This window comes from Anabrus simplex, chromosome 3, assembly GCF_040414725.1.
Source record: "Anabrus simplex isolate iqAnaSimp1 chromosome 3, ASM4041472v1, whole genome shotgun sequence".
NCBI classification, from domain to species: domain Eukaryota; kingdom Metazoa; phylum Arthropoda; class Insecta; order Orthoptera; family Tettigoniidae; genus Anabrus; species Anabrus simplex.
Window position 1 is genome coordinate 434,313,741 of NC_090267.1, and position 25,515 is coordinate 434,339,255.

Genomic DNA, 25,515 nt, shown 5'->3' on the forward strand with positions numbered 1-25,515 from the left:
ATTTTGAGTGTGGTGTATGTTGAAATGTGATATAATGCATTGTTTCATTCACTTCTTGTAGCTAGTAAATTGTATTTATCAAAGCTGAGTTCTTTCATACAATAGTAGGTCTGCTTGGCTAATTTCTTTACATATTCTAAAACACAGTCAGATAAGTGAAATATTGCATTTCTGCAAATTATTGTTTTATTTTTAATTAGAGGATAGTTGTGAAATATTCCATTAAATGCAAATTTTAGGATCCCCTCCTTCCCTAAAAGATTCAGAAGAAACAATTCAACTTCTTTGAATTTTTTCTTTCTGCCCAGACTGCCACAAGACAAAGAATAGTACAGAAATTCTCTCCTGTATTACAATGATGCCATCATGAACATCAGTAATGATGAACATAAAAAAAAAATTAATAACAAATATTAGGCTATAGTTCTCTCCACAAATTAATAATTATCCAGATTAGAGATATTTCCTTTGTCTGACTCACTAGCTGAATGGTCAGCATTGAGGCCTTCGGTTCAGAGAGTCCCGGGTTCAATTTCCGGCTGGGTCAGGGATCTTAATTGTGTTTGATTAATTTTTCTGGTTCGGGAACTGGGTGTTTGTGTTTGTTCCAACACTTTCCTCTTCAGATTCAGACAACACACTACACTTCTAACCACCACAGAAACACACAATAGTGATTACATCCTTCCATATAAGGTTGGTGTCAGGAAGGGCATCCGGCCGTAAAACAGGGCCAAATCCACATGTGGGGACACCATTTTGATCCACGACCCCATAGGTGTGGGAAGAGCAGTAGAAGAGTTATTTCCTTCACTTAAAGAACATACAGATGATGTTCCAAGATCTGTATGAATCCTTTCAATCTAACCTCATAGCCTAGCTGCTTGCTGATGGAAGAAAATCTACTTATTTGTCATTAATTATGTTCAGATTTTTGGAATATTAAATGAGGACTGTCATGCTGGGTAGCTGCTAAAAAGGAATTACGTGAACGTTTATCCAATACATTATAAATGTTTGACGTGCCTCACCCTTATGCCTACACTTAACCTCATACAATCTCATTATCTACTGTATCTACAGTATATCCATTATTGTTGTTAAGGTACTTCTTTGTCGTTGGGCAATATAATAATAAATTTAGGGAAATGGGCTTGGAACTTATAGCATAGAGCTATGCAATTTCAGCCAACACTCAAAGGATTAACATCCACAAATTGTGTGCACGAAAGAATTGTGGAGGCCTGTTCAACAATATGTACAACAGCAGGCGTTACTGAGTGTGTCTGTTACATAAGGAGAAGATGAGAAGAAGCTTACAGGTGGGCATTTTAAACATCCCATGTAAGATAATCAAGAAACTGCACTATAACACAAAATTCAAATGAAGTGTGATAAATCAGAAATTATGAATTTCCAGAACCCAATTTTTGTTTTTCCTTCTACATAAGAAGAATCCAACTCTGAAAATGTTACCATGTATGTCTGTCACACTCTGTATAATACAGGGTGTCCCACCCAACTCTGCGACCCCAAATATCTCCGAAATGAAACAAAATATGAAAATTCCACTTGGCCAGGAACATACCCATGTCAGGGGCTCACACAATGAGAAGGCACGCACAATCCACAAAGGCAAACAAATAACACCTCCAACACCAAGCTGCGTTTTTTTAAATGGAACATGTATGTTTATTCTAGCAAAATGACAACTAGAGCTACGACTAGTGATAACACACTTGGTTCCGATTTTCTAAACACATTTACTAGTGGCCTATAGCTCTCAGAAACTTCATTGTTGTGCAGTACATCTGACATGGAAAATGCACCCACAAATCACCAGTAGCGTCTTGTCTGATGAAACCGTGTCACTTCAACAGATGTTTGAAGTGCCCTCCATTTGCATCAATACACTTTTGGAATCTGGTAACAAGAGAGTGTTGCATGGATTGCAGTGTTTCTACAGATATTGCCGCACACGCCGCAGTAATACAATATTGCATATCCTCTTCTGTCGTTGGTGGTTCTTGATACACTCTATCTTCCACTGTGCCCCAGAGAAAGAAGTCTAATGGCGTCAAGTCTGGGGACCGAGGTGGCCATCGCACAGGACCTCCCCGTCCTATCCACCTATTAGAAAACGTCGCATCCACAATGTCTCTGGAAACTCGTGCAGAATGTGCGGGACATCCATCATGCTGGAACCACATTGATAGGCGTGTTTCCAATCCCACATCCTCCATGAGGAGGGGTAGAGAATGTTGCAGAAATGATGAATATCGCTGTCCGTTTAATGTTCCCTGATAAAAATAGGGATCTAAAATACTGTTACCAATGATACCGCACCAAACATTGACACTCCACTGTTGTTGATGAGCAACTTGACGAATCCAGTGGGGATTTTGCTCGGACCAGTAGTGCATGTTCCACAGATTCACATGGCCATGATTTGTAAATGAAGCTTCATCCGTAAACAACGTATTACATAGGAATGCTGGATTACCTTGCAACTGCTGAAGTGCAAAACGACAGAATACAATGCGGGATTCAAAGTCCGTCCCGTACAGTTCCTGGTGCAGAGAGACATGGAATGGATGAAACCGATGCCTTTGCAAAATTCTGCTCACACTACCGCGGCTTATTCCAGAATCTCGTGCAATCTGTCGGACACTCACCTGAGGATTGTGTACTACAACAGCCAGAACAGCAATTTCGTTTCCAGTGCCAGTCGCTGTCTTTGTATGTTGTCGCTTTGTGGGAGCCCAGCTTCCTGTTTCCCTGAGTTTCATGCAGATGTTGGCAATGGTACGAGGCAAAGGACACCGTCGATATGGGTAGCATTCAACGTTCAATGCCACAGCTGCGGTTGCATTTCTGCAACATTCGCCGTAAATTAAAATAATATCCAGGTATTCTTCGTTACTGAAGGCCGGCATATCGACTAGATGATGGCAATTGTTACACGCCACACGAAAACACGGTTTAATGTGTCAATATGCAAAGCAATATCCAAAACGTACGTGAATTACGGTACAGTATGACAGCAGACCAGAACAGGAGACATTAGTACACTGAAGCTAGAACGTGCCGAGCTGATATTGGTTTGTTTACAGCAGGCTGCAGGCCAGTTCAAGCAACCCCTGATCTGAGCACAGAAGTACATGCTTTGCATTACGTCAGAAACGGTGGCGCCATTGCCATCCTCTAACAGCCATGTATTTCAGAACGTATGAGGTTTAGAAACGTGAAACCAAGTGTGTTATCACCAATTGCAGCTCTAGTTTTCATTTTTCTAGAACAAGTATACACGTCCCATTTAAAAAAACGCAACTTGGCGTTGGAAGTGCTACTTGTTCACCTTTATGGATTGTGCACACCTTCTCATTGTGTGAGCCCCTGACATGGGTACGTTCCTGGCCAATTGGAATTTTCATATTTTGTTTCATTTCAGAGATATTTGGGGTCACAGAGTTGGGTGTGACACCCTGTATATTTTGAACATTCAAACTCCTATGCTTGTTGACAAAGCATCAATATGCTTGTAGCATGCTTATTTCATTACTAGCTGATGTACCCGTGCTGATTGAATTTGTGGTTTTCCTAACCGAAGCCAACATAGGTCACTACAAAAACATCAGTAGGAACGTAGCGATTAAAAGCAATCTTATCACATAAAATACTCGATGAAATGAAAAACTGCACATTTTCTCACTTTTAACGAACAGTTCTATGGGCCGATCTAACAGTCCAAAGTCCCAGAGCTGGAATGACCAGGTCACAGACAGCCGTGAACACTTCTCTGCCATTATTCCGTTAAATATGCGCACTTCTCATTCCAATCAGTGCCTCAGAGTAGGGATTGAATAGTTCAAATGCTATGATGAACCAGTGTGTTACGTACCAGTAGTATCGGAAAATTTATGAAACAGAGGAATGGCATGCTAAAGAAGTAAGTTATTTAACTCCCCAGCTACTTCCCGCCAATATTCAGACTGTTACACTCGGTACAATCGAGCGAGTTGGCCGTGTGGTTAGGGGCGCGCAGCTGTTAGTTTGCATCCGGGAGATAGTGGATTCGAACCACACTATCGGCAGCCCTGAAGATGTTATTCCATGGATTCCCTCCCATTTTCACACCAGGCAAATGCTGGCGCTGTACCTTAATTAAGGCCAAGGCCGCTTCCTTCACACTCATAGCCCTTTCCTATCCCATCGTCGCCATAAGACCTAACTGTGTCGGTGAGAGGTAAGGCAAATTAAAAAAATACTCGGTACGCAGCAGTAATCCTATCACAGATGAGTGGCAAGAGAAGACAAAGCACATCACAAAAAACAATGGTCAATGTAATGCTATCGTTGATCAATTTTATGAGCTTTCTATATTGTAGGCCTTTACATTTAGTTTTCTTTCGACTCTATGATATTAGGGCGTCTTATAAAATTATTTATAGCGTAGACTGTAGTTCCTTATTCATCGACTTTATATACCGATTTTCATTATATCCTGTTTACCCATTTTCACGTGACTCGGCGCTGATAAGGACTTAGTAACAAAAATCCAAATTCATGAATATCTCTGATCATAACCAGTATGGTAACAATGTATAAGACATAAATAATCGGAAATATCGATACGACCACTAATAACATAATAATTTGGGAATTAAATTTTAGGCCTATCCCTAAACTACCATTTCCTTCAGCGTGAATAAAATTATTCATAGTCTAGTTATAGCGACTTATTTGCCGACTTTGCATACCGTTTTTCCTTAAGATAGAACCACTAATAACATAAATATTTGAAAATTCCATTGTAGGCCTTCCCCTAAACTACCATTTCACTCAGCGTGAGTAAAATTATTTATGGCCTAGATTATAGTGACTTATTCCCCAACTTTGTATACTGATTTTCATTAAGATATGGGCACTAATAACATAAATATTTGAGAATTAAATTTTAGGCCTTTCCCTAAACTACCATTTCAGTCAGCGTGAATAAAATTATTTATGGCCTAGATTGTAGCAACTTATTACCCGACTTTGTATACCGATTTTCATTAAATTCTCTTCAGCCGTTTTCTCGTGATGCGTGTACATACATACATACAGACAGACAAACAGACAGACAGACAGAAATTACGGAAAAGTAAAAAGATTAATTCCTTGTTACTGTGGGCATGACTGATACAGAAATACCATCCTTTTTAAATTCTGAGCAATGTACAGACAAAACTCTTATTTTATATAGAGATAAGAACAAAGGAATCAAAAGTGCACAAATACATTCTTGGTTCCTTCTTTCTTGTAGCCTTAGAATCACAGTGTATGCAATCCTGTATTTGCCTGAGCAAGCAGCAATCTTGGCACTTTAAGAATTTTGGGTAATCCATGAAAAGTCTTGCTCATAATTTAGATGATGTCTGATAGAAATAGATATTCAATATTGTCATTATTCAATTCAAATGCATGCCAAAACAGTCTGATAAAAGTTTAATTGGACTGCTCTTCCAAACTACTGATTTGATTCATAAATTCACTGTTATTATCATGTGTGCATCTAAATTCCACTCACTAAATAAATATAATGTTTAAGAGCAGTGTCTGTATGAGGTGCTACCCAGAATTTCTGAGAATTAAATATCCTGCATGAACAAGTAGTGGTAGCAAATTCTGAAGCTAAGTGCCTCTTTGAGTATGTTTCAACTGTTAGTCTGCCAACTGGCATCCTCATAAGAGCACATGCTTTCAAGTTTCATTATTTTTATTATTTTTATACTGCATTCTCATGCTCCTGTGAATGTTAAAATGGCTGATGTTAAGGAGAAAGAATCTCCATTAAATTTTGCAATCAGGTTCATGAAACTAACCACACCCAGGCAACTGGAGTGGCACATTGATGATGATGATGATGATGATGATGATGATGATGATGATGATGTTCATAAAATTACGGCTGAAATGCATCGAATGATAAACAAGGTTTTTAGTGACCAAGCTTTAAGCCAAGCAAGAACATCAGAGTGGTTTAAGCATTTCAAAGAAGGCCAGGAATCTATAGATGATGATTTGGGTTGACTGCCATCATGTACAACTCCTGAAATGATTACAAAAGTGCGTGAAGTTATCTGTGAAGATAGAAAGCAGACCAACATTTATAATCGTGTTGGAATGTCATACAGAACATGACAATGGGCCCATACACACTTCACACTTCACTTCACAAATGACCACCATTCCATGCACCCTCTACTCGCTTGATCTGGCCCCACTGTGACTTCTATCTCTTCCCTAAAACAAAACTTCAGTTGATAAGGTGGCATTTTGACTCCACTGAAGAGATTCAAGGTGAACTTCCATGAATGCTACAAAAAATGGGGAAAATCACTGCAATCACTGTACTGAAGCCCACTGCAACTTCTTTGAAGGTGATAGAGAAAAATAAGAGTTAAATTAATGATTCAAGTTTTTATGAGCAAATTATGGGAAATTCTGGGCAGCATTTTGTATTTCTCTCTTTTGAGAGCTAATTTAGTTTATATTGTGCTCGAATTCACTTTTCAACTTCCTATATTTTATCTGCATACTATGGGTTCTGTAATGATATACTTTACCCTTGTTTGACATCACGTATAGCTTCTTCTGCAGTATCATAATTATTGGCCTCCATAGTGCGATACATGTTAGATAATTCCACCTGGCGACGGAAATACATATCAACAGCTGATCCCTTAACTGTTGCACAGGTCAGGTTTTCCATTGTATTTCGTAGCTGTAAGAGAATTGCCATTGTGAATGTGTGACAAATTTTGAATATAAGTACAGTATTAGACAGAACTTCTAGAGGATTATAAATAATTGCTCTTACCCTAGCATCATTGATTCCTGTAAGCTTGGTTTTAGGTCTTTCTAACACAAGAAAGGCAGCCAGGTTGGCTGTGTATGAAGCAACTATAATCATAGCAAACCCTGCCCAAACCATTCCTAGAACCCTAGCAGAGAAACTTCTCGGTGTACCTGAAAGAAAAAAAAAAATTCAAGAATATAAACAGTACTGCACTTTTATTAATAGAATACAGAATCAACAATCAGTACAAGAAATGTTAGTAATAAGTACATTACATTTTTTCTGTTAAGACCTGTCTAGAGATTGACTGGATCCTCAAAAGGCACCACAAGGTACAGGTACGAGACATGAAAGATATAATAAAGACTGGTGTAATTTGCCACTGCTTTTCTCAATGAGACAGAAAGTGCCATTTCAGCACAGTAATACCTTTCATATTGTGACATTGATGGCCAAGAGTGAGGGCTGCTGGCGACAACGACAAAGTGGGTGTGGTCAGCAGTGAGCATAACAATGTCCCTAGAGAACTGTTGAGGCGTGTGATAAGGGAACTGTTCAAACTCATTAGGAGATGGTGGAAACAGGTGAACAATAGAAAAGGTGCCCAAAATGATCTGCAGGATTCTTTATTGAGAACCTTGCATTGGCCTATAGAAAGAGTGAAACTGGGAAATGCAACTCAGTTATGAGAAGGTCACGAGTCAGTCATGACATAGTCTTAGCTACACGCACTGTGTGAGGTGAGAGTTAAGTTCTTGAGCTTAGTGTGTTGTGGAGTGAACTAGGGAGCGCTGGAGTGCTGTGTGGTCAACCGAGTTGGTGAGTACACACTGTATGAAGTGTAGAACTCAAACTGCAATTGACCGACCAAATAACTCTAAATAGTAGCTAAATAAATTATGATAATAAAACATGTCATCTCTTTGAGTAGCCATTTCAGCTTTTAGGACCTGACAACCCAGTACAATATCACACAAACCATGCTCGAAGTGCCATTAGTCAGGACCACTCATGAAAAATCCACAGCCTGTTTCCAGTCGTTCGACCAGGTCAGGAATGGAATGAACGGAGCCCCCATCTAGCGGCGAGGATAGGAATTGTGCCAGCCGCCGAAGCCTGTCGCACTCCTCTGAGGCAATGATTAATGAATGACAGATGAATGATATTGGAGAGTGTTGCTGAATGAAAGATGACAGGAGAAACCAGAGTACCCGGAGAAAAATCTGCCCCACCTCCGCTTTGCTTAGCACAAATCTCACATGGAGTGACCGGGATTTGAACCATGAAATTCAGCGGTGAGAGGCTGGTGCACTGCTGCCTGAGCCATGGAGGCTTCCAGGACCACTCATACTTAAGTAAATTCCTTACTCCTTCTTCTTCCTGGACTTCTCCCAATTACCTGGGGTCAGTTGGTTTTATGGATCAAGCCCATTTTTACGGCCAGATGCCTTTCCTGATGCCAAACCTATGTGGAGAGATGCATTCACTATTGAATGTTTCTGTGGTGGGTTGAAGTGTGACATATTGTATGTACATGAAGACATTATTAATATGAGTATACGAAAGGAACAAACAAGTGTCAAATCAACTCAGAGAGAAAGAGCAATAAGAAAGAACACATATAATAGGACGAACAAAATGGCAGATCATTGTGGGAAGAGGGAGCATCAGAAGTAGGAGATGAGAACAAACATGGAAACACCAAATGACAGGTATAATTTACACATCTTCACACACTGCTATCTTCAAATAGATTGGCTCTCTCCTCATCAATCCCAGTTCTTATACAGCCATCTCTTCTCAACTCCCAATGAGCTCGTTTCTCTTCCCAGCTTCATAAAGAAGGTGGACATCAACACTCATTTGTCCTGTGTTCCTATTCTTTTACCACCTGTATTTATCTTTGTCTTACGTTTCTTCCATTTTTCCTGTACTCATCCAGCTTTCTTCCTATACCACACTTATCCCACACAAAGACTGAAGATCTGTTAAGACAGCCCCTTGATGAAAACTCTCTCCCTCTCATCCAGGGGAATCCAGTTCCTTCCTGTGTGGCATTGGGTACCAGGTGGTCTGCCAACATTCCTGCTTGACTCCTGTGGAGTCCACTCCACCAGAGCCTTGGTCCATTTTTAAGTGCTCCTTGCTATGTGACCTACCCACCTCCACTTCAGTCTTGCCACTTGCTCCATCATGTTCACAATTCATGTCCTGATCTCTTCATTTCAAACTTGCTCTCTTCTACTTATAAACTTATTAATGAAAGTATCTGAATTACTGAAGAAAGTCAATGTCTGTGATTCTCGTAGATGAATATCGGTCTTTCAAAACCAGCTAGCATAGAACCAATTACGCTTTCCATGGTCCAATTCAAAGAATAATGAAAAGTTTGAATGACTGTTCATTATTCTCTACTTATGAAAAATGTGCATGACCATTAGTAAAGATTGCTCTTTTGACCAACATAAATTAAATTAAATATCATACTGCACTAATTTTATTTGTTCCGTGGATTTTCATTTTCATTGCAATACCAATTTCTTCCTTATACCTCATGTAATAATTTCTTAATTATAAACACATCAAATGTAACATGTTTTGTCATCAATAAAGTATCATAGACTGGTTTTACTTTTGCATCCATCTCTTGGCAAGGCCTAAACACAGTGTAACTTCCACCAGAGTCTCAGTCTCATCCATAGCTGTGACAATATTGAAGCTGCTTTTGCAAATAAAGAGATTTTGATTTGATTTTTTGATGCTGAGTAATGATATTCAGAACACAACTAGTGTGTCTCATTGTTACTATGAAAGGTGTTGCTTAGAAGGTCAGTCATGCTGCAATTGCACTTTCTGGCCTGGTAAGTAAAGCAATGGCAAACTACCTCACTTCTCATCTTACCTAGTTTGCCTCATTTTGGCACCGCCATCGGTTTCTGTGGCTTCACTATAAACGCATCAACTTTGATGGTACTCTTTGAGGAACCAACCAGCCTCTGGGCTGATGACCTAACAGACAGGCCTGGTACATTATCATATTTATTAAAGAATTAGTGAACTTCGCAATACTGACCTACCTTCTCCAATGCCGCTGTTAAGAAGTACACCCCATGCAAACCAAATGGCACTTGATAAATTGAGAGCATCTTCCTCTGTGCCGTCTGTGTTGGCAAGCTTAAAGCGGCCAAATGGAGAAAATCTGTCCAAGAGATACAACACCAATGCTACAACATGCACTGAAACCATCACTAAGATCCATAAAGTATTGCTGAATGGCTGGAGAAATGAAACCAGTGTAGATGATCGAGAAGGCTGTAAATAACAGGAGAACATAAATATTCTTCAATATGTTTGCTGGAAACTACGGTATTCATATTAAGATAAATGTTTTCAATAATAATTTCCATGCACAAATTTCAGCAGAATGCATACCTAGTCTTGGTAGCTCAAAACAAAATATTTTTAAAAATTACATAAAAGAAGTGTATTTATAGGTTTTAAAAAGTGATCAAAACATGGCATTTGAAAAATAAAGCCTGGCAGTTGAAAATGAAAAGAAAAATGTACAATTTGCTTTACGTCACACCGACGCAGATAAGTCTTATGGCAGCGATGGGACAGGAAAGGGCTAGGGGTGGGAAGGAAGTGGCTGTGGCCTTAATTAAGGTATAGCCCCAGCATGAGCTTGGTGTGAAAATGAGAAACCACGGAAAACCATCTTCAGGACTGCCAAAAGTGAGGTTCGAACCCACCGTCTCCCGAATGCAAACTCACAGCTGCGCACCCAAAACCGCATGGTCAACTTGCTCACTACAAAAAGAAGTCTCTTGTGAATTTTCTATGAGCTCTACTATAAGCCTAGAGCGTCTTGTAATGTTGTTAGGAAAATACCCCATTAACTTAAAGAAAAGGCCAAATATTTCACATTAAATGAAGTATTTATAAGATTAATATCAATTATGGAATTATATTATTGTGAAAAATGATGTTATTATGTACTATACAATCCAAGAAATATTCTTATAATAACCAATCTACAAATACAACAGATAGTAAAAAAGAAAATAAACTTAAAGATCCTTTGAAAACTCTTCCTGAAATTATGCTGCAAAGGCTGGTTTCACCACCCCTCTCTATCACTGTAAAACTCAAATAATTTTTACGCTCAAGACCCGATTAAAAATTTCCCCTCTTCTTGTATAAAACCAAATGAAAAGAAGTTTATTATGTAGATGAGGGAATTCAGGACAGAAAGTGTACAAATTGGGGTTCTTTCCCACCTGCTAATACAATAACAAGGTATCTTTTTCCTTTTAATGGTTTTTAATTTAGTTTTCCTTTAAAGGAATTTTGAATTTAATATTTTCATGAAAATTCTGAATACATCATTGCTCTAAAAATTTTGATTTAAAGTGAGGCATTTTTTAAAGTAAAGGAAGAATCCAGCATATTTTGTGATTACCAAAATTAGTGATTTCAATGGTACAGTAAATCCTCACTATTTTGGAATTCGCGATTATTTGGACTGCTTTTCATTGCAATTTCCATGGAGTATTTGGAGCTACGGTATTGTCATCAAGGATGTTCATGACTTGTTGGATAAAGATGAAGATTTTTGACTACCAAATGCTGATAAACAAGATAATGAACTAGGCACAAGGGGTTTCCAAGGAACAATAAGTAATAGAACAAAGTTTAAACTGTCAAACAAAGGAGTGATCAGACTTCAGACTTAGAGAAGAGCTTCTTGCAAAACTATTTCCCATTTAAAAACATGAAGATTTTGAGATCTCTTAGCCAACATTACTGTTTTACAGATAATTCCATTGTAACTTTCCACCTGTCCATTTCCTTGAGGATTGTATGGAGTCATATGACTTGCCGCTATGAAAAGATTATTTAGAAATACTCTATTATTTTGGACATGAGGGACAGACCTTGGTCAGAATGTATACAAGACGGCGTGCCCAAAATGGAAAAGAGCTGACGCAGGTTATTGATTACTGCTGAAGATGTTATATCTGAGCATGGAAATACAGTATATATAGGTATCGAGAATATTCATCTGTAATTGTAAGTATCGATTTCTGGTCAAAGAATGAACAGTCCCCCTGAAATTGATATTTAGCCTTTCAAAAGGTACAGTGCCTTTTATCAGTTTGCCTTCAGTTTTATGGAATCTAGGTTTAAATTCAGTGTAAGTTGTACACAGAGAGATTAGGTTCCTGATGTCTTTTTAAGAATATTTTTGCAACGGACCCAATGATTCATGCGTGTCATGCCAAGATGACAGAGAGAATCATGTAGACTTCTCAACATTACCACTATCATACCTTTCAGCTGATGAACATATTCTCAAAACAGTATCAGCTAAAGAAATTCTGTTTTCCTGGACAGAAAATAATATTTAATTTATAACCAGAAAATTTTAACTACCATCACCCAATACTTTTGTTCTTAATTTTGTTTCTATCTTGTTGTTGAACATAAATGCTATTGGTTTCTGGTTAGTAATTAGTTTAAAATGAAATTCTAGTAGGCAATGTCTCCACTTTATCAATGCTTCAATAATATCATCAGCTTCTTTCTCAATAGCAGAATGTTTTTGCTCAAACTGAAAGTTCTAGAGAAGAATGTAACAGGTCTCCTTAATTTGAGAGAGAGCAGCACCAATAGCAAAATCAGAAGCGTCTGTTTAAGGCCACAGCTGCTTCCTTCCCACTCATAGCCCTTTCCTATCTCATCGTCGCCATAAGACCTATCTGTGTTGGTGCAACATAAAGCAAATTGAAAAAATTAAAGAAGCGACTGTTTCTACAGTGAACATGGACTCGTCATCAATAGAAGTTATTGCTACATTGGCAATATCCAATTTCAATTGATTGAAGACTGAAGATACCTCTAAGGACACAGAAAAACTCTATCACTGAATTAGCAGACTTACGTTCGCTGGAACCTTTCAGTCCGCCTAAAATAATGTGAAATCATTTCAATAGTTCTACACAAAGGTGCAATATTGTTGGGAAGTGGTAGGTTCAAGAGCAGCTGAAGGCATTTGGGATCAGGCATGATTGGTCAGCTGAGAAGATTAATCAATTTAGGTAGATGAGAAAAGGATGATGCTTCATCAGTTGAAATTCTTCAAACCTTTCTCAAGGACAGGTCATTAAAAAATTATCTTACATATCTGCTAACTTGAGTTTTTGTGTTACTGTATAAAGAAATGTAAAACATCAACCAGCTTTTTGACTGAAACAATTAATGAGGTGTATGGCAATGAGAAAAGAATTCATTTAGTCAAAGGTCCCAATGTAGAAGCTAAACTGTGTACAGAAATTGAAAATTGTTTTTCAAAAAAATTATGGACTTCATACTAAGTGTGAGGTTGCCAAAGTTTTGGAAGAGTAAGAAGACATGGGTGAAATTGAGAATATATGTGTCAGTGATATTTCTTTCAAGAAATTTGCTCAGAGACAACCATCATCGGTTTATGATGGAAAACTTTAAGAAAGTCTTTATTGTTAACTGCAACAGTGAGCTAATTTAACCCACCACTGTCAAAGTATGACTGGTGAGTGATTTTTTTTTATAACAGATACTTAAAACTTAGTTTTACTGAAAAAACATTTTTATACTTATTTTTTAATTTTTTAATATATAAGAAAATAAATATTTTCAAGTCGTTACCACTTAAAAATCCATTATTTACTAACATCAGTTCTTAGCAAATAAATAAGACAAAACTTATTTTATATTTTAAGGTTATCAAATATATGTTACTGTGAGCAAAGTACCTTTTTCTCCAGAATGGTGATGCCTTGATACTTGAATGGCTTACTAAACTCAATGAACTCAGCTCTTTCAGGATTTATTGTTAATGGAGCCACAATCATGTCAGCTCTATCATCCACAAGCTCCCTGATCAGTCCTGTCCACTCTTTCTTACCTCCAGCTGCAACAATGGAATAATATAAGTTAAGTTATGATTAGACACAGAACCGACTGACCACCGATCTGCATTTAGGGCTGTCACTCTGGTGGCAGATTCCCTAACATTTCTTTACCTAGTCTGTTCTTAAATGATTTCAAAGATGTTGGAAATTCATCAGACAACATCTTTCTTGATAAATTATTCCAATCCCTAATTCCTCTTCCTATAAACAAATATTTGCCTCAATTTGTCCTTTTGAATTCCAATCTTCATTTTTGATCTTTTCTACTCTTGAAAACCACACTTAAGCTTTTTTGTCTACTAATGTCATTCCAAACCATCCCACCAATGACAGCTCGAAACATTCTGCTTAGCCATCTCCTTACTTCCACGTATTTCCCAGTTCAAAGTTTGTAACATTTTCATAACACTACTCTTTTGTCAGAAATCACCCAGAACAAATCGTCAAACTGTCATATCCGTCAATATATTATCAATTAAAAAAAGAGAAGTTTTTACCAAATACTGGGCAATGAATTGAACTTGATCTACTGAAATAATTAAATACTGACAATACGTTAACAATTAAAAAATCAAACGCAGAGTGTATGATTATTATGATAATTAGGATGATCATTATCAAAAAAACTTGCTTAGATAATAATGAAACATACAAAGTAAAATTATTTGATTGCATTTGAAATCGGCATTCATTCAGAGGGAAAAAAGAAGTCAATCTGTAGATATGCTTTTCAGTATGGTATTATATAACAAATGCACAATGTTTTGGACAAATACTAGGAAAGAATTCACCTTAAATTATTATCTATTATTGATCCAAACAAAACTGCAACATACCTGAGCTATTTTTGATGATGTAACTCCCAAACTGACCATCCGGAGACAGAGTTAAGTTGTATGTAACATTTATTGTGCGAGCCAACTCCCTCAGCAAGTCCATGCAGAAACCTTTACAGCAAAAGTCTGAAAATTTAAAAAGGAATTTGCTGTAGTTGCAAAACTTTTGAGTACTTACATTTTCCACATACTAATGGACTTTTAGTCACAGGAAAATCCTTCAAGTTTATATTATGAGAATTGCTCTTCAAAGAGAACTGTGCCCTATATCATAATGAAAAACAAAAAATTCTACCTTCTCCAGTTTAAATAAATGCTTAAATTTCTCAACTGAAATCTTGCTTTATATGCATTAAATTCTATACCACGCCCACCTTGGTGGCCATGATTGTTAAAGCATCAAGTCTTTACAGTCTGACATCGTGGTTTCTGTTTAAATACTTAGGAACTTGAAATATGGAACTTATCTTAAGAAATCCTTCTTTTTCTCCAAAAGGAAATATTTATAAACTTCTAAATACAGTATTTGAGTGTGAATTGATAGAATCTGATGATTTTCTCTTAAGAATGAAATATGCCATTCGATTTTAATTAAGTTATTTCTTTTTCAAGTGTAATACTGTTACCATATGTTTTCTTTTTCAGATAGTTCATAAATGTATTATTAAAACTTTTTCAGCGCAGACTGAAGAACCTAACAGTTATTAAAAAAATTAAAAAGCAAAAAGCACACCGTTAGAATATCTGTCTGTAACAAGTTCTAGTTCCCGCAACTCACATAAGCTCATAAATGTAATACCGGGATCAGATTATCCTCCTATTGCTCAACCTATAAATATAAATTTAATTTACTAGCAGTTTCCTGCTGGCTCCGGCCGCAATGTACAAAGTGTGGTGTTGTTCATTACTATCCTCATGGATGTATTTGCAAAGTTTCGAGTTAATGAAATAAAGCACATCATCTGCTGTGGTAATAGAATGTAATATTATGTCAGCAAAACACTTGAAAATACAACACACAAAGAAATTGAATTAAACGTTCCTTGGAACATCACTACACGCCGAACTGTTAAAAAGTCCTTCAAAGATCGTCGTCATGGAGACAAATGTACTCATAACTTTTCTCAGAATCTAACAATTTAAGTAGTTATTACCTCAAAAGAAAGTGCTTGATCTAGTGAGTGGTTTTAGACCAAAATGAACTGTGTACCTCAATTAGAACAAAAGATATGATTGTTTCAATGAGAAAAAATGTTGAAGAAATGAGACGTCAAATTGAATAGTATACACTCACAACTTTCCTCAGAATCAACCAATTTGAATAGTTAAGAGCTGAAATGAAAGAGCTTGATCAACTGAGTGTTCTTAGGCCAAAAAAAAAGCTCTGTACCTCAATTAGAACCAAAGATATGATTGTTTCAAAGAGACAAAAAATTGAAAAATCAAATAATTTGAGGAAGGTGGAAGTTAAGTGATTTATAGTACCTGATGACAAATCTGTGCATGAATACCTTTCAGTTAAAAAATGAAGGAAATCGACCGGATAGAATGGCCGGACTGACTGACTTTAGTTTTCATACATTTTTTAAATATATAGATGCCTTATTTTCCAATTATGGATATTTTGTCATAATTCTTCTCATATCATGTTTTGTTAATTAGACCTTGAACATAAACACTTACTTTCCTCTGTAGAATTGAGGTAAGGGCAGGGTATTTCTTCCGGTGTACAGTTTTCTTCATCACCCTGGAGCTCACGAACATAAACAAAAGGTTTTTCTTCAATGGTGAGGACTTTTAGGTGCGTGGGAATCACAACTCCTTCGGGCTTCGTAGTACGTCTACCTGGCCACAATATAGCGCTTTCATCAAGTTTTAGACGCATGCGGCTCTTTTCCTGAAAAGATCACCACAATTACAACATTAATACAATAATACAATAGATTTCAAGGGACCATGTAAAATGAACCACCCAGCACTCTCAATCAGACACAATATAAACTAGCAAAATATAATACTCAGATGAATGTTCATTACTTAATTATATGCATTTCAGCTATAATACTTCTTGTATACCCAGATTATCACACACTCTTTCTCATATACACACATTTTATTTTACTCATGTCAGAAGTGAGTAGACATGAAAAGAAATCAAAGGGATAAGGAAATGTATACATTAAAGAAACAATGTTTATCTATCATAAGTGAAATCAAGGAAATTAAAATCATAATCAGGGGGAAATCTGACACAAACTAGTGGTTACATGAAAAGTTTTACTAATTTACAGTTTCAATTTCTGTGTTGAGGGAGTGGAAGTACTTTACAGGGATCACTACCTACGTGTTAACATAAGAAGAGATCTCCATTGGGGTAATCACATTAACAAGCTTATTAATAAAGGGTACAGATCTCTTCACATGGTTATGATGGTATTTAGAGGTTGTAGTAAAGATGAAAAGGAGAGGGCATATAAGTCACTGGTAAAACCCCAATTAGAATATGGTTCCAGTGTGGGGACCCACACCAGGATTACTTGATATGAGAACTGGAAAAGATCCAAAGGAAAGCAGCATGATTTGTTCTGGGTAATATCCGACAAAAGAGTAGTGTTACAAAAATGTTGCAACTTTTTGGGGTGGGAAGACTTAGCAGTAAGGAGACCAGCTGCTCCACTAAGTGGTATTTTCTGAGCTGTCAATGGAGAGGGCATGGAATGACGTCACTAGATTATTAATTTTGTGTGGCTATTTCTAGCCAAGTGCAGCCCTTGTAAGGCAGACCCTCCGATGAGGGTGGGCGGCATCTGCCATGTGTAGGTAACTGCATGTTATTGTGGTGGAGGATAGTGTTATGTGTGGTGTGTGAGTTGCAGGGATGTTGGGGACAGCACAAACACCCAGCCCCTGGGCCATTGGAATTAATCAATGAAGGTTAAAATCCTCGACCCGGCCGGGAATCAAACCCGGGACCCTCTGAACCAAAGGCCAGTATGCCGACCATTCAGCCAACGAATTGGACACATCACTAGATGAATAAACTTGAGCGGAGCTATTAAAGATAGGAAAGATACAATTGGAATTCAAGAGGACAAATTGGAGCAAATATTCATTCGCAGGAAGAGGAATTGGAATAATGTATCAATGGAAATGTTCAATAAATTTCCAAATTCTTTGAAATCATTTAAGAAAAGAGTATGTACACAACTGATAGGGAGTCTGCCACCTGGACAACAGCCCTAAATGCATGAATATATATATATATATATATATATATCTGCATCATGCCCACACACAAAATCTGTACTTACATTAGAATAGAAGTACTGTCCAACAGAGACTTGTTGCTGGTTATCTTGCACATTTACTATGTCGTATTCAGCATTAATGCGATCACCATTGTCATCAAAGGCTACTTTCCCAGTGGCACCATTTAATAATACTTGTTTTTTGATATACCTGAAAGAGTATTGAAACTAAATTTTAACATCACCTACAAGCATTACAAACATCCTGCATCCTAACATTTTGTAATTCAACATAAAGATTTATGGCTAAAGTATAAAATGAATCATTAAACATAAAAATTGACTGTACATGAGTAATCAAAACTTCTTTCAGCTCTCCTAATTTTTGTTGACAATTGCACGTGGCAATTAGGACATACCAAAATATGTCCTTTTCAAGGCCCATTAATACTAAACGTATTATCCTGCAAAGAAAAGTAGAGAGCATAACACTAATATCTAGTGCATTCAAGAAACTCACAAAGAAGTATGTATATTCTGCACTTTTGCAATCTTTGCTGATGATATTGCCCTGGCTTCCAAAGGTAGAGCAGTGCAAAATGACATGGAGACTCGTTCAAAGTCATTTATAAGAGATGGCTCTCGCTCAAGTCTAGACTCATTCAAAGCTTTCTGCTTGAACACTCTGGTCTGAAAGAACCAAGCCTGAAAAGACTATCAACCTCACTGAAGAAATGAATTTACTGACCTGACCATACTGTACAATGGTAGTACTGCTGAAGAAGGGAATAATAATTAGCTAACAATAAGGATTGTAATAAGTATTGACTAGGTGGAATATAAATTATAAGTTATCAGTAATAGACAAGTTTTTAGTTAATATGGACCAAATAAATTAAACCATTATGGTTAAAATAATAAACTCTGAATCCCATCTCAGCAGTACCTTAGAAGAGCTCAGTACATACTATAAGGCAATCACCTGAAACCTAATCCCAGGTGCGGTACGTGGTATTGTTGCAGTGTTGTACAATTCCCAATAATTTTACACTTCATTTGTTGCCTTTTCTTCTCATTTTCTAGTTTAATAAACCTAACATATCGTCGCCACTATGGCAAAATAGCGAAAGTGATGAACTAGGGAACTTGTAGTTCTGAAGATTTGGTCTAGATTTTATTATTTATATAATGTCAACCCTCTGACAAAGTCTCACATCTGCAGCTCGTTCTGTATGGCTAAAGTATAAAACGAATCATTAAGCATAAAAATTGACTCTACATGAGTAATCAAAACTTCTTCCAGCTCTCCTAATTTTTTTTGACAATTTACACATTTGTTAGTTTGCTAGAGGAGGGACGATATATATATAAAGTAAGAATTTTGTCTGTACATTGTTCAGAATTTAAAAATAATGGTATTTCTGTAACAAGGAAATGCACGTTTTAATTTTCTGTCATGTCTGTCTGTCTGTTCGTAGAGCATCATGAGGAAATGGCTGAAGAGAATTTAATGAAAATAGGTAAGTAAAGTAGGGGAATGATCCAGTACAATCTAGGCTATAAATCATTTTATTCACGCTGAGTGAAATGGTAGTTTAGGGGAAGGCCTGAAAATGTAATTCTCCAATATTTTGTTATTAGTGGTCCTATCAATAAATACTATATAACTAAAGTTATATAGAATTAAATTTATGATCATTTATGTCTTATACATTTTTACTGTACCGGCTATGACAATGGAGATATTCATGATATTGTATTTTTGTTGCTAAGTCCATATCAATGTCCAGCCATGAGAAAATGGCTGAACAGAATTTAATGAAAATCAGTATGTACAGTAGGGAAAAGAAACTACATTCTAGGCTTAACAATTTTATTCACCCTGGATGAAATGGTAGTTTAGGGGAAGGCACCTATTTTTAAATACCTACTGTATATTATTGGTCCTATCAAAAAGTATTACATAACAAAAGTTATAGAGAATACAATTTCCAATCATTTGTGTTTTAAGCAGTTTTACCGTACCAATTATGATAAGAGTGGTATTTCAGAGTTGGAAGAAAACTAAATGTGAAGGCCTATAATATCGAAAGCTCATAAAGTTGATCAACAATAACATTACTTTGACCATTGTTTGTTGTGATGTTCTTTGTCTCTTATGCTGCCACTCATCTCTGATAGATGGGATTACTGCTGTGTACTGAGTATAACAGTCTGCCTGAATATTGGTGGGAAATAGGAAATTCTTTAGCAAACCATTCCTCTGGTTCATACATTTTCTGATACTGCTGGTACGTAACACACTGGTTCATCATAGTATTCCAGCTATTCGATCTCTACTCTGAGCTGCTCATTGGAATGAGCAGTGTGTGTGCACTAAACAGAATAATGACAGAAGAGTGTTCACGGCTGTCTGCGGCCTGGTCATTCCAGCTCTGAAACTTCAGACTGTTTGTCAAAAGTGAGAAAATGTGTGGTTTTTCATTTGATCGAGTACTTCATATGATACCATTGCTTTTAATCGCGACATTCCTACTGACATCATTGTAATGACCTATGAATTCCGTAACCCAGTCTTCATGTGAGAAAAGAAGTTTGGTGACTTCCCTGTTGCGTTTCTGGGGTAATGTTAAGAGCTATGCAATTAATACAATCTTACTCACGTGTACACTACCTAACCTAGAATTCTGTATACAATGTAGAATTCCGTAGTGAAGCACAGGTACATCAGCTAGTCCTAAAATATGTTAAAATCAACCAACTTTGGTTGTTCAATGTACTAATGCTCCATAATGGACCAATAAACTTTGCCAGCTTCGAACCAAACTCAGGGGGTTTGCTTTCCCAAGGCAACTCCCAAACAGCCAGCGTGGAGCAATGTAGTGTCAGCAGGGACGAGCCTTAACTTGTGCATAGCATCAGGTAGCACACTTCCCAGTATCGGTCTTTAGATGTTGCAGGAGACCAACAAGCCCTCTATCGAGAAACAACTCCAAATGTCCCCGTTAGATTGCACCGCTCAGTGGAGATGATTCATTCCTGCTTTCTTTCCTCTCACAACAGTAATTTCTTTTCCATGCCACTAGGGTTCACCATACCAGACCATCCCCGGACCACCCACAATATTACTAACATTTTGCATCAATGAAAAACAGGAGGGCAAATTTTCAATTCAAGTGAGGTAAGAATAACTGTAGTTATACTGTATAATTAGCCTCTTGTTCCCTGTGTTTTAATCACCAGGAATATTTTAGTTTTAATATTAATGTAGTTCATTACTTAATGATAATAGAGTTTCTTGTTATTTCTGTAAACTTTTTATATAAAAATGTGACAAATTTTGTTGTAACACCCAGCACCAGCCACCACTGTCTAACCCATTGGAAACCCAACTGTGTGCCTTTCAAATTATGAACAGGGATGCAAGAAGGAATTTACACATTTTTTGGAGTGAAACCTTTCTGGAACACTGGTTCACTCCCTGGACCATTCTCTAACCTTCAGACAACACTACCATAGCATCAAGGAGGAGGTCAGCACAACAGAAACATTTTAAGGGAAGTAAGAGGCACAATCTGGAATGCAAAAACTCTATGAATCACAGCCTTAGCTCTCTATTATTCTGCTGTAGAGTATACCAGCCTCACATGGTATAAATCATCCCATACCAGAACTGTGGACCCAGCTCTGAATGAGCTTTTCCAGTTGATCATAAGATGTTAACACCAACTCCTGGTGAAAAGGTTTACCATCTTGCTGGAATTTCACCTGTAAGAATTTATTGTAAAGTTGAAGCTGATTGCGAACAACTTAAGGCTGAGAACATCCAAGCTCATCCTCTGTTTGGCTATCAACTGTCTCAGTCCAGGCCAAACTCTTGAAAGAGTTTCCTCCAAATATCAAAGTCCTTGAAAAAATCTCCAGATAAATCTAGGCTTTCCTTTGGAAGTCTTAAGCATCAAGACTGGATGGAGCTTACAGCTAGCCACAATAAGGACTGGGATGTGTGGAGGTCACTCCGGCACTTATGAACTGGAGTCTGCAGATCTAAGTTGTCACTTAGACAATGGGGTTTCACTGAAGTTAGCAGGTGTGACTGTGGTGAAGAGCAGACAGTGAACTACATGTGTCAGTGCCCTCTTTGTCCATGTTTGTGTTCTAAACAAGATTTGATATTTGCTAGTAAGAACGCCACGGAAGTGGCTCGCTTCTGGACAATGAATGTCTGATTGCAATTTGGTCAAAAGGATATTTTATCACTATTTTTTTTTTTTTTTTTTCTATGGGCTTTACGTCGCACCGACACAGGTCTTATGGCGACGATGGGATAGGAAAGGCCTAGGAGTTGGAAGGAAGCAGCCGTGGCCTTAATTAAGGTACAGCCCCAGCATTTGCCTGGTGTGAAAATGGGAAACCATGGAAAACCATTTTCAGGGCTGCCGATAGTGGGATTCGAACCTACTATCTCCCGGATGCAAGCTTCACAGCCGCGCGCCTCTACGCGCATGGCCAACTCGCCCGGTATATCACTATTTTGAGGATGTACATATACAGAAGGTCATTTGGGGTCTTTGGGGACAATGTTTGAAGGATAATTAGCTTATGAAAAGCCATGTCTCCACCAACAATCATGCTCAATTGGAAAGCCAGTGTTTCTAGCTACGTATAGCCCAACAATGTAATTTCCATTGCAGCAGACGTTTTCGTAGAGCTAGCATGTCTAACTTATTCCACTCCTCCCAACAGGCTTTCCAGAGGCCATTGATAGTGCATGGGCATCTTTCCTAAGGCCCTTTTCAGAAATTCAAATGCACAGAATTCCATAGATGATCAATCGGGTGCCTTCACTGGAATGTCAAAAAAAGGAATTGCATGGATTCCAATTTCCATCTTCATTCTCTCTAAGAAAAGATGAGTCGAACAAGAAGTGTGGCTGGATGCTTTATCTTGATGCACCCATACCTGATTTTTCACTCTCCCATACAGTGCTGGAATATCTGTGTTGTAAATGGGTGTTAAAACCTCTTGCTGATAGTTTGTAGAGTTCACCTTCACATTATTAGCAACATGGCAAATGGTTAACTTGCCATTGTAGCAGTATCCAGCGATGATCATGAAACACTTTGTGAAACTTTTCTGGCATTCCTTTTACAATGTTTGATACATTTTTTGTTTCTAGGGCAGTAGTAAATCGAGCAAGGTTTGTTACAGTCACTGAGGTACACATGTGCTTCGTCTAATGGAACCACATTTTTCCATCTGTTCCCTGCCAGACAGCCCTCATACAGCTTTCTTGCATTAGCGCAATGTTCCAAAATGTGATGAGGCAACAGCTTGTGAACTCTGCGCTATGCAACTTTTCTAATTGAAGGTCCTTGTTGATTATGGTGTTAACTGTTGAAACAGACATCCCCAACTTATGTGCGATAGTCCTTTGTGGGGCAGGGTTACCACCGGAGACAAGGGCCTACACTTTCCTGGTGTATGCCTGGTGACTGGTCATAGATTTGCCTGTTTCTTTCTTTCTGGAATTAAACCCAGTTGGCCTTTGCCTTCTTTTAATTCAATACAACACTGATCCTGTTCTCTGGTATCACAAAATAACGCTTCTTGCACATTCCTTAGATTGCAGAATAGCTATATTTGGCATCGGACAGGGCTGTTATGTAGCCCTCCCAGTAAGGGTCTCCCCCAGTGGGTGGGGGTGGTAGAATAACACCCATGGTATCCCATGCCTGTTGTAAGAGGCAACTAAAAGGGGCTCCAGGGGCTCTCAACTTGGAAGTGTGGGTTGGCGACCATGGGGCCCTTAGCTGAGACCTGGCATTACTTCCACTTACTTGTGCCAGACTCCTCACATTCCTCTATCCTACCCAGCCTCCCTTGGTCAACTCTTGTTCTTTTCTGACCCCAACGGTATTAGAGCACTTGAGGCCTAGGGAGTCTTTCCTTTCACGCCCTTCGTGGCCCTTGTCTTTCTTTGGCTGATACCTTCATTTATCGAAGTGCCAGATCACTTCCATTTTTTTCCTCTGATTAGTGTTATATAGAAGATGGTTGCCTAAAACAATAATCACCACCACCACCAGTAAGGATCAATCCGCTTTGGCATTGTTGCAGCTAATGTCACGAATCTCTACACACACACGTTCTTAGTACTGACGTGAATCATCACTCCCTGTTGATAACAGCGCCACCAGCAGCCTTCCAACTCGTCTCAAGAGATCCCAAACGACCTTATGTATGTAAATAATATACAGGATGAGCCAAAAATTAGGTCACAACATTGTCATAAGAAAGGCTGGTGTGGTGGAAGTCCACATTGGCCACATATGATGTTTGGTGGGTGGGACAAACCCAAGGACACATGTGCACACTCTTGCCTCCATCTACTTTGTCATGAACGTGCCTCTCACGTATCAAGGAGTGAGCGAACGGACTCAAACAAGATTCAAATCCGCGACCTCCAGGGTATAAAGACTGTGATATGAGGAGTAACAGGCATATGAACACATGTAAATAAGAAGGGAAATTACAGGAGAGTCTGTATAATTAATGATGATGATAATAATAATAATAATGGGAACGATATTAAAGAATATTTCAAAGAAAGAATCAGAACATTCTATGTTGAGTTGAAACTAGTAAGCCAGAGTGGTGACTCAATATTACAAAAGATACTTGTGCAAGCAAACTGCGTATTTCTTGTAGATGTTACATGCAAGGGACATACGGAAAACTTCCAAAATGTTCGAGAACGTCATGTGTAATTGCAACGTGACAGGGAGGTCCCATGCTAAGGAACAAATCAGTGATACTGTGACATGTACGAGTGACTAATGGTGGTGATGCATTTTTCGGTGATTTGTTCTAGAAGGAACTGGAGAAGGCATATAAGTCAGTAACTCGTAAACAACAAGGCTTTTTGACTCTCAGCTTTTGACTCTGGGCTTTTTGACGGTGTTGGCCGAAGGCCCTGCCGGAATGCAAACTGATAATTAGACAGTCAGGGCGAACTGTTAAGGGTGCTGGGTATAACTTGAGTAGAGCCGCAAGTGTGTAGCTAAAGTATTAGCCAGTTAGAGGAACAATAGGCTCTTGAGCTGCTGAGTGTGATTCGCTAGTGAATGATCACAGGGTCTCCACACCAGTAGTCAATTTGGTGTCGGAATCTAATCAATAGAAACCAGCAATTATTCTTAATCAGGGGAGTATCGCCTCGCCGCCAAAGTAATGGTTTCCAGGGATGTCAACGCAGAAGAAAGAAGAAAAGAAGAACGAAGATTTGCTGTACGGAGATCGGCTTCATCCTGTAGTTAAGTATTCATCCAGTGAACATATATATTCTTGTAAGACTTGAAAGACTTACAGAAAGATCTAAAAGTGGAAGAGAGATTTGAAAGTTAAATGGTGTCAGAGTGTATTATTGTATGTACATATATTTGTGTATATTCAAGGGTCTTAGAATATAAGTAAAATTAATCTTTGCCAATCTGATTACACGCTCCCAAGTCCCCAGCCTGCCCTGTCCTTAGGATATGACAACTTTTCCTAAATGGAATGACAGGCATACGATACATCATTTCCACTTCTTTTTTTTTTTCTTGAGGAGTTCAATGCCACAAACTCTTTTG

General features: G+C 38.0%; 1 protein-coding gene across 1 annotated transcript in view; it reads right to left on the bottom strand.

Moving 5' to 3' along the window:
• Nmdar1 (NMDA receptor 1) overlaps window positions 1-25,515 on the bottom strand; it is a 98,786-nt gene that overhangs the window by 34,169 nt on the left and 39,102 nt on the right. The window contains exons 9-15 of the mRNA XM_068226863.1: window positions 17,945-18,092; window positions 16,317-16,530; window positions 14,634-14,759; window positions 13,639-13,796; window positions 9,922-10,156; window positions 6,866-7,014; window positions 6,612-6,769 (exon numbers count right to left, since the gene is read on the bottom strand). Coding sequence (XP_068082964.1) covers window positions 6,612-6,769; window positions 6,866-7,014; window positions 9,922-10,156; window positions 13,639-13,796; window positions 14,634-14,759; window positions 16,317-16,530; window positions 17,945-18,092 — 1,188 coding nt within the window. The remainder of the gene's footprint in view (window positions 1-6,611; window positions 6,770-6,865; window positions 7,015-9,921; window positions 10,157-13,638; window positions 13,797-14,633; window positions 14,760-16,316; window positions 16,531-17,944; window positions 18,093-25,515) is intronic.